Source organism: Hemibagrus wyckioides, linkage group LG19 (assembly GCF_019097595.1).
Source record: "Hemibagrus wyckioides isolate EC202008001 linkage group LG19, SWU_Hwy_1.0, whole genome shotgun sequence".
NCBI classification, from domain to species: Eukaryota; Metazoa; Chordata; class Actinopteri; order Siluriformes; family Bagridae; genus Hemibagrus; species Hemibagrus wyckioides.
This window is the reverse complement of record NC_080728.1, coordinates 2578777-2589407: the sequence shown is the minus strand read 5'-3', so window position 1 is coordinate 2589407 and position 10631 is coordinate 2578777. Positions and strand designations below refer to the sequence as shown.

General features: G+C 38.2%; 1 protein-coding gene across 5 annotated transcripts in view; it reads right to left on the bottom strand.

The window, feature by feature from the left end:
- Positions 1-492: 492 nt before the first annotated feature.
- Positions 493-10631, bottom strand: part of cntn1b (contactin 1b) — a 28361-nt gene continuing 18222 nt past the window's right edge. For 4 of the 5 annotated variants that reach the window (XM_058416549.1, XM_058416550.1, XM_058416551.1 and 1 more), the window contains exons 15-25: positions 7977-8149; positions 7616-7739; positions 5652-5819; positions 5102-5251; positions 4907-4977; positions 4535-4766; positions 4238-4350; positions 3609-3798; positions 2220-2335; positions 1078-1234; positions 493-842 (exon numbers count right to left, since the gene is read on the bottom strand). In XM_058416549.1, the coding sequence (XP_058272532.1) occupies positions 766-842; positions 1078-1234; positions 2220-2335; positions 3609-3798; positions 4238-4350; positions 4535-4766; positions 4907-4977; positions 5102-5251; positions 5652-5819; positions 7616-7739; positions 7977-8149 (1571 nt within the window). In that variant the 3' untranslated portion in view covers positions 493-765. Of the gene's footprint in view, positions 843-1077; positions 1235-2219; positions 2336-3608; positions 3799-4237; positions 4351-4534; positions 4767-4906; positions 4978-5101; positions 5252-5651; positions 5820-7610; positions 7740-7976; positions 8150-10631 lie in introns of those variants that run through there. The other variant, XM_058416553.1, reaches the window with a different exon arrangement.

Sequence of the window (10631 nt, the reverse complement as noted above, 5' to 3'; positions counted from 1 at the left end):
GTGCCAGCATTAAGTGCCTGTGGATTAAAAGGCCTCCTGCCTCTCTCTTCTCTGGATTTGAAATTGGAACTTGTTCTGCATTTCTTGTTCTGCATTTCCTTGTTCTGGGTCCCACCCCAGTATTCTGACAGTTATGTTGCATTAATTACAATTTGTGACGTATTTGCTAATTAAATTAATTTTGCAGATTATAATAGATTCTAATAATTAAAAACACAATTCTTCTTGCTTCTATGTGACATTGTCTTGCAGCTAACAGGCATTAGGCAAATCTTCAATTATAGGTTGTCCTTTTCCAGTTTATGAAAATGTGATAGGAGTTTAAAGTGATCATCCAATAAAACCAGCAACTTAATTGGATGAAATTTATATCCTATTTTTATCCTATATTTTCTTCTTCTTATTATTATTATTATTATTTTTTTATATGTACAGCATTATATAATGATAGCCACATGAACAAAATTAAAAAGAAACATATGAAACAATAAATTAAAATAAGAATTTTACTGGTTTTAAAAACAATTTTTTTGACTAAATAAATAATCCAATTATAAATAATGCAAATAGTCTTATACCTACTGTGTTGTTTTCTTTAGATCATGTGGACACATCTCTAACTCTAGTCTGGTTTTAATACTGGTTTCATTTTGATCTACACATTAGGAAGGTTATACAGCATACAAATACTTGTATAATGAAACGACACTGGGAGGAGGTTTTGGGATTTCCTTCACTCTTTTTGACTCAACTAGCAAACGTCTCCTAAAGGCTCATGCAGACCAACACCAGCAGTAGCAGAGCTACAGCAGAAAGAGGCCTAGAGTTCAGGATGGCAGCACCTATGACAACATAAGAGAAAAGACACAAAAAGTGGAATGGTTACAGAATTGTTTCAGAGATCAAGGTAAAGTAGTCTGTATGTCGAAACGTATGGCAGAGAACTTTAAAAGAGCTTTAACATTCAAAATTCAAGAACATATTGGTAGTAATTGAACATATGTGTTTATCTTTTGAATACATGTAAATGAGAGTGAAAAAATGAAAACACAAGTTACAAAAGCATTCTCAGCATACCTTGCACTTGTATCTGTGATATAGGGCCATCTCCTCCTTCACAGCGAGCCCGTATCTCTATCACATAATCACCTGTCTCAGGCATGGGGAAGTCAATGTAGTGCCTGCCGGTGGTGTACAGTTTCCCATAGCGCTCCCCTTCCTTCCTAAACAATATCTAAAAAGCCAGAAAGATGAAGTATGGACACTACATCAAGGGCTACAATAGTTTCAGTAGCCCTCTATTATACTGTGTTGCTTCAGGGCAACATGAACAAATTTGGCTTGCTACAACAACTAAAAAAACACTTTAGTAACAAGACCAATTTTTATAAAGAGAGGAAGATTCAATACTAACCAAAAGAAATGCACAATGGTCTATGATCCAATACTAGCTAGCATCTTATTAATGCTGGGATTCTTAGTGAAACCTTCAGTAAATGAAGGTGCTTGGTTGGATTCAGATTGTTTTGGCCACTGCTGAACATTCCACTTCTTTGCTATGGGTCATTGCCCATCTGTACTTTGAAGCATCCATACCACATCAACCATGAGATTTGAAACATGAATTCATCTTGCTGCTTTTGTTAGCAGTCACGTCTAGAACTGTACAGGTTCTGTACTAAATCTGGTCTTTATTTGATAGATCTTTTCAGTGTTAGTGTCTCTTTGGACTTCACATTAACAGCAACAGATTCTAAATGTAAATGCCACACTTGTAATCAACTCTAGCCCTTGTATTTGCTTACTTGTAAGCAGCATAATAAAGTAATAACAGACACCCAGTTATAGAATAGCTGAGAAGGCAAATGACCAATTTCATTTGACTTCTAATTGGTCCTTTTTTTTTTTTTTTTTCCTCCTAAATACTTTTCCCCTATCAATTTATTTTTTTAAATATCATTTTTAAAATACTTTTTTGTTCATATTCATAAATAGAAATTTAAAAGATAGAATATTTGCAGCAGTTTTGATAAATGACAAAAACAGAAGTGTCCCAATATTTAATTCCCCTCACTGCACATCAGAAATAAAATGAAAGTGATGGACCTGCTGGTCTCCAAAACTGAAGTGACTAATGAATGTTTGTGATTGTTAGTGAATATAGTTGAGGTTCTAAGAGGTGGACAATGGGGTTACTCTGACACTAAAGTAATACCCACCTTGTACCCCTCCACATAGGATTCATTCCAGTAGTTGTAGATGTGATCCCAGTAGATATACAGCCATTTGCGTGTAAAGCTGACATATTTGTACACTCGTAGTCGTCGACTGGGAGCTGGAAAAATCCAAAATTGTAAAGACACAGGCATTTGTATTATGTGCAGTTGAGTCCAAGGACACAATATATGCTGTAAGCCTTGGTTAGATATGACAGGGCTATTTTTGACATAGAAATGATATAGTATTCATGATGAAGGAATCATGAGTGACTAACAGCATGTATATTTATACACTGCCTGGCCAGTACAAGTCACACACTCTAATATTTCTTAGGAATGCCTTTTGCTTTGATTATGCCACACATTCACTGTGGCATAATTTTGATAAGCTTATCCAGTATCACAACATTTATTTCCTTCCAGAATTGCATTAATTTCTCGTTGAGATCTAGTACTGATGATGGGAGAGTCGGAGCGGTGCGTCAAGTCTTTTCCAGCACATCCCAAAGATTCTCAATGAGGTTAAGGTCTGGACTCATTGGTGACCAATCCATGTGTGAAAATGTTGTCTTCATGTTTACATTCTCTTACACAATCTGAGCCTGATGAATCTGAGCCTGGCTTTGACATGTTAGGGTTAAATAATTTGTTGCCAGATGAAAACTATTAATCTGCAGTAATTATCCAATGGTTGGCTCTTTTAAGTTATTTGCTTAGTTAAATCCAGGTGGCAATTTTTTATGGCCAGGCAGTGTATATTCATATAATGAACAAGCTATGTTTACCAGCTTATACACTAATCAGGCATAACAATATGACCACCTGCTGTGATGCACTGTGTATTCTGACCCCTTTCTATCAGAACCAGCATTAACTTCTTCAGCAATTTGAGCAACAGTAGCTCATATGTTGGATCGGATCACATGGGTCAGCCTTCGCTCCCCACATGCATCAATGAGCCTTGACCCTGCCACCAGTTCTCCACTGTTCCTTCCTTGGACCACTTTTGATAGATACTGACCACTGCAGACCGGGAACACCCCACAAGAGCTGCAGTTTTGGAGATACTCTGATCCAGTGGTCTAGCCATCACAATTTGTCCCTTCATTAAACTCGCTCAGATCCTTACACTTGCCCATTTTTCCTGCTTCTAACACATCAAGGAAAAAATGTTCACTTGCTGTCTAATATATCCCACCCACTAACAGGTGCCATGATAAAGAGATCAGTCTTATTCACTTCACCTGGCACTGATCACAATGTTGTTATGATGTTAAATTTTTAAACCATTCTTAAAGTGCGTCACTGACTTCACTGTAAATCATTTTAAAATGAATATATTACATTTACATTGTGTATAAATACCCAAGGATTTAATTATATGCTTACGTGGTCTCCTGGTAAACATCTCACAGTGCTCACTGGGTGGACCAAGTCCAGCTCCGTTGTATGCGCGCACTTCAATAAGGTAGTGTGAGTCAGGTCGCATGTTCTCCAAACGAGTCTGGTTAACTGAGCTGTGGACCAGAACACGAGAGGCTGCTGCCTCATTGTCATCATATTTCCTCCAGTAGCGTATCTGAACAGGAAGCAGACACAGCCATAAGAACCATAAAATGAGCTTAAAATATAAGAATGTTAACTGCACTCGGGGTTGGTTTAACCCACATGTTAAGGTGTGCATTGAGACATCAAGTTGCTCAAACAGGCTAGAAAGCTTTCAGTCTTAGGTGGCCAGTAGCATGCAGTCAGAAGTCAAGATCACAGAAAACGAGGGATAGCACATAACCAGTGATACTGCTTCTGAATTCAAAGGAAACTTTTTGGAAGGCAAATGTATTTGGTGTTTTCAAATTTTCCTTAAAGGGATTGAAGCAAGCACAAAACTTTGGCAACTCTCATTCTCAACCAAAACCAAGTACTCATACTTAATCATGTTTATTTATTCAGATTATAAGCTGTATTATGAGTAATTATTTTGAGAACTAGAAAAGAGCTGTGTGTTTTTGAGGACTGACCTGGTAGCCATCCACCCAGTGAGGAGGAACTTGATAAACAGGTAGCCACCACACTAGCGCCTCAGTGGAAGTAACCTGGCGGGCATAAACATCTAGCGGTGCCTCTGTGGGAGCTGCAAAAATGTAGCATGGCTAATCAAACATTTATCTAACAATGACTGTAAAAAAGGGTCTCACAACAATGTATTTTGTGGATATATATCAAGATTTCTTGGCGCAACATCCAGAAATATCCTTATATAAGCAGTAAATGATCATTTTATTATCATGTTTCTTGTTACAGCTAAGGAGCCTCACCACTTTCAGATGCGTATACCACTTTGATCTGGCTGAATGGTCCCTCTCCTTTGTTGTTGTAACCTTTCACTTTGATTTGTATCTCAGAGTTGGGTATAATGCCATCCTTGTAGACATAGCGCCTCGCCTCTGGATCAGCCACTGTTGACCACATCAATGTGTCGTCTTCATGGTACTTGAAACCTACTGTATAGCCAAACTTTTTACCAAAAAAGTACTGGGGCTTCATAGGCTGGGAAAAGGCACGAGAGCATGCTGTAAATATTAATATGGCAAGACCACTGAGTATTTTTATGAGGAATAATAAAGACTGACAGCGGTTATTAAAAGAAATACATGCTTTAGTTTATTCAGAAAAATAATTAGACTTACTGTCCAAGTCACTATGAGCTCTCCGTTCAAGCCTATGTAACCATTTACATCAGTGGGAGCCATGGTGGGAACTGTAGGTAAACAAAGCTGGTTAACCTTAAATCATTAGCACACGTTTTATTATGAAAATAGTCAAAACAATGACATAAAAGTCAGTCTATATTAAGTAGCATAAATCAGCACATGTAAACTCACTGGCATCCCAGGTTTTAATTTTGATGGAGGGCACACTGCACTCTCCTTCTCCCAGATCATTGATGGCATATACCCGAAATTCATACTCCATCCAAGGATACAGTTCAATGACCTTGGCAGCCTCAGCTTTCCCATCCAAAAACATAGGGGCTAAACAAGACAGATGTTATATTAATATATCTAATTCAGTAAATTCTTTAAATCATTATGTAAATACATATTTTGTAAGAACTATCTTGTATCATTGATTCAAAAGTTTCAGCTCTTCCTAAATAACAATAAAATGCCTCTAGTATCCCTGATGTATGAGATATGGCTGTGGAATAGATCCTGTTGCCTTTGTTGCACCACTTGTGTACATTCCTAGAAATTAACATTAAGCTTCTGAATGGAGCAATACCAAATACATCAATTGTGGGAAAAGTATATAGTAGCACCATGTGACACTGTAACTGGAACTGTCTAAAGAAAGAGCTTGCAGTGCATTTTATTTTATACATATATGAATTGGTCTATAAAATTCTGTGGTGTCCTCTTCTGGTGGACGTACATGTCACTGCGGTTTTCCAGTCCTCTGGGTCTAGAGAGAAGAAGTCTCTGGTTTGTACAATGTGCTGGGTGAGTGGACTACCATGATCTGAGCCCAGACTCCAAACCAACTTCACTGATGTGTCTCTGATCTCCTCCACACGCACCCCTCCAGGAGGACCAGGCTTACCTGATACATGAAAAGAAATTTTCTTATACTTATGCATATGATATTATAGAGCATTGCATACACATTCCTGGCTCATCCTAGCTCAAATGAAAGAGTTGGCAGCACAGCATTGAGACGTCATGCTTGCCCACATCAGGTTTAAAGCTCAGGTTGAACCTTGAGAAAAATGTGCTATATCCCACAAGAACCATTTTTCTAGGGGTGCTATTTGATTTGGCCACAATGTAGCAGTTGTCTCCTGTATGGGTAGATTCAATCCTTGCTGCTATGCATGGCATCAGTCTAAGCCAAGATTCATCAGTCCTTCAGAATGCTGGGATTAATGGCAGCAACATATGCAGGCGGGACTGCGTATTTCAATATGGCTTATAAGAATATTTCAATATGGCCCTTAGCTTTTGTGGCACACACAATGTGGGTAGTGTTCCTAGCATTGAAGCACTTCCTACCACAACTGAAGGGCTACCATGTGTTGGTTTGCATGGTCAACACTAGGGTGGTCTCTTAAATTAACCATCAAGATGGACTGTGTTCACATCTCCTTTTCAGGCAGTTGCAGGAAATCCTGCTCTTGGAAGAAAGCAAACTGCTTTTCTTGAGGGCAATTTACATTCAAGGCATGCAATCTTGGGGACAGGCATCATGTCAAAGCAGGGGCAGAGGCCTGGGAAATGGCAACACAACCCACAAAATGTGGTGGAGTCCATATAGCAAAGGTATGGCCTAGAGGAAGCAGACTTGTTCGCCTCTGAGGACTCGGCCCACTGTCCCATCTGGCTCACTGTCACACCTCCAGCTCCACAGGGAGTGGATGTCATGGTACAGACATGACCAAGGTTTCATCTTTATGCCTTTCCTTTGATAGCTCTGCTCCTTGGAGTTCTAGCAAGGGTTCACAAGTCTACCCGTTATTGGTGGCTCCCTGCTCGCCAGCTTGAGTCTGGTTTTCAGACCTAGTATGTCTCCTAGATGGCAATTCTGTCGAGAGACCTTCTGTCTCAAGTGCAGGGGTCATTGAGACAGTTCCGAGTTTCAGAACTCCCTCCACAAGGAAACAAACAGCTCTTTGTGTTGTAGTGCAAACAACATGACTTGAAACCAGTCCACTGCTCATTTGGTGCAGTGCTGCAGCAGGGTTAGCCCCTACTACCCTTAGGGTATATTTAGCTGCTCTTTCTGCCATCCACGTACCCATTGTTGGAGCTTCTGTTGGAGTCAACCTCTAGTTTCTTACTTTTTGTGTGGCTCCAGGTGGCTAAGGTTTATATGCAAGCCACAAGTTCCATATTTGTACCTTTCCCTAGTCCTGGAAAGGTTATAAAAACTCATTTTGAGCCCTTATATTCAGCCTCAGAGAAGTTACTCTAAAACTTTAAAAGAAGCTCTTTCAACTAACATTAGCTTTACTCAAATGAGTAGGAGATCTGCAGGGCCTGTCAACAGCCTTCTTTAACTTCTTTCCTCTGCCTTATGGCTTCATCTACTATGTCCAGTCTGATCTCAAACCTTTAGTGTATAGCGAAAACAACAGAATTGGCATTGTCATTCCTGTATAACTGTACCAACGTTACTAACTTAATAAAAAGTACTTCTAACAGATCAATAGGGTTTTTAGATCACAAACAATAACAAAAGAATCCTTAAAACATATCTAGGAAATATATTAAAGTTTATAATGTTTACTGTATATTAGAATTACTGTATATTTGTGGTATGACATGACATTGATATTGCATTTAAATCATTCTTTTATGTATTTATTAATTTTATTAACAGGATCATCATTTAGGACTAACCTTTGACATTGACATTAGCAGAAGCAGTGGCATTGTCAACAATTGTCTGTGCTGTACAGGTGTAGTGCCCTGCGTGGCCAACTTGAATGTTTTTAATCAGCAGATGTCCACTGGACTCTTGATCCTATATACAAATCCATAAATATGTAAATTAATAGCAATAAGACATTACACACAGATTTACTTATGTAAAGTGTATAATCTGTAGTGACATCCATGCATCAGAGTCTAGTCAACAATTTAGTTTAATCTTAAAAAAACCAATTAAAATTAAATTATAGCTAAAAAATAGTGTTCATAATATTTTTTTAGGATAAAGCACTGTGATCCATGATAAAGTGAGAATTTCTTTCATTCTCACCATCAGCTGCTCATAGTGCTCATAATCAGTGGCAAAGTTGATAATGTATGTGTCCATTGACCAGATGAAGGTGATATCAAAGGTGGGGTCATATGAAGCAGAGCACTGCAGGATTGTATTGTCACCCACAGCCACCTCCACATCTAATGGACCTAAAGTGATCTTTGTTGCCTCTGAGAAAGGGAAATACACAGACGAGTTAAACAATCTTAAAAATTTGTTCAAAATTAAAATGTTAAAAATCTCAGTGTGGATTTAATTAAGGACTAAAATAAGATGAAGTGTAAAACACCAGTGTGCCAACAACTGCAGTTGTGTTTATTACTGTATGACAAACACCAGTCAGACATTAAACTTGACAATCTCTCATTCCATTAAAAATGGAAGAAAAAAAAACTTTAGTAATAATATACGCATTTTGAGGAAAACATTTGAGCTGGTATTATGAAGACAATCCCATTTTAAATTTGACTACTTAAACGTCAGAGAGAAAAATGGCATCAAACTAAACTGGAAGTTTTCTGAATTGCATGTAAGAAAAGTTTTCTTCACTTATTGCTGCTAAAATACAATATTAAAATAATCCTAGACTTCCACCAGGATTCTAAATATAGTATCAGAGTTAATTAGGAACAAGATCACCTCCACAGTGAACATATTAACAGTATGTAATACCAATGACTTTGAGGGTTTATTTCTTTTGAGAGTATTATCTTAGACAATTTGACAGCTCTCTTTATCGAGTACAATGTAAACTCACCAATAGAGTGATTAGAATCTTGTCATTCAATCCAACAGTCTGAGTTACACTTCATATTTTCACTGAATTCCTCTTCAAAACTGATCATTGTTTACTGATCCCTTTGTAAACCCAGACAATTAAACATGTGTTAAAAATTAATTATATTCATTTTCTGAAACTTTATACTACACAGGGTTTCAGGAGCATCCTTATCCCAGGGGACTCAGTGCACTAGGTGGGGGACACCCTGGATGGGGTGCTAACCCATCACAAGGCAAAGTCCTGTGTTCACACACACACACACACACACACACATCCACACACACACACACATCCACACACACACACAAATGCCATTCAGCCTACAATGCATGACTGTGGATTGGAGTATCCAGAAGAAACCACTGAAGCATGTGGAGAACATTCACTTTATCCCCTATCCCACAAGGTGTGAGGCAACCAGGCTAACCACTAAACCACAATGCTCTAAATATAAAGCTTTTCCCTAACATTTTACCCAACAGGTTCCCAGAAATGCTTCCCTGTCCAAACTTTTATGATATCAAAGCCTCCCTAACCAGTAGGCCCAGACCCAAATCCAGTGGATCTTTGAAGCTTACTTAAAAGTTATAATCAAGGCACCTGAACAGGCCTTAAGATTAACCTTGATGACCGTTTCCATTCACACTTATGAAATTTATGAATATGTTCATGCAAATAAGTGGATCCACCCTTGATTACTGGTATCTTGACTGTCAGAAGAAAAACTGCTGTTTGCAACACATGCATTTATCATACACCTGTCATAATAAAACAATTCTCATTAACTCCAAATAAAGGTCTGTCTGTAGAATGGTACACAAAATGCTCATTGTACAGGACCTCACTGTCAAAAGGTATCAGTCAGGAGGAGAGGAACAAAAGAATTTCCAAAACATTAGATGACATTAAACACCATGAAGATCATCATCAACAGGTTGAGAAAATGTGGCACCGCAGTAGCATTAAAAAGAACAGGATGTCCCTCAAATATTGACAAGAACAAGAAGAAATCAGGCAGACTACCAAGAGACCTACAGCAACATTAAGGGAACTGCAGGAATGCCTGCAAGTACTAAGCACTCCCAGCATGTGAAAAAAAAACTGTCATATTATTTACATGGCCAGACTATGAGGCAGGGAGACTATATGGAAAGCCTTTCTCATAAAAATAACATCTAAAGTATACCTAACTGTGTCAAACCACATTATAGACTAATAGGATCAAGACAGAACACTTCATCTAATTCTAAGAAATATATTTGTATTCAGCCTACCCAAGGTGAAGAATGTGGTGACAGCATCATGCTATGGGGCTGTTTCTCCTCAGCTAAAACTGTGGCTCTAGTCAAGATAGAGGGACTTTTGGATAGCTCCACATCACAATCTATTCTGGCACAAAACCTGCAGGACTCTTTCAGGCAGCCGAAGATGGAAATCTTTCACATAGTAACATGATGAAGCACCAATCCAGGTCAACAAAGATGCTTCTGCAGTGGCCCAGTCAGAGCCCAGAGCTAAATCCCATCAAAACCCATGGAATGATTCTAAAAGGGGACAGAAGGTGCCATTGCAATTTAACACATCTGGAGTATTTTTGCAAGGAAGGGTGGAATAAAATCGCCAAAATCTGTGAAGAACTCGGGATGTGCAAAGTTATATGATTCACCTTGCCTACAGGCACTACTATCAACTACTCTAAACAGAATTAAGAATTAAATAATGCAGAGGTAAAACATGGGTTACATTAAAAAAATAATAAATTAATTTCTTATATAGAAATAGGTGTATATTATCTTATTTATTTATTTATTTTTGAACCTGCTTGATGGAGAGTGATAAATGTCCCTTTTCATGTAAATGAGCTCACAGAG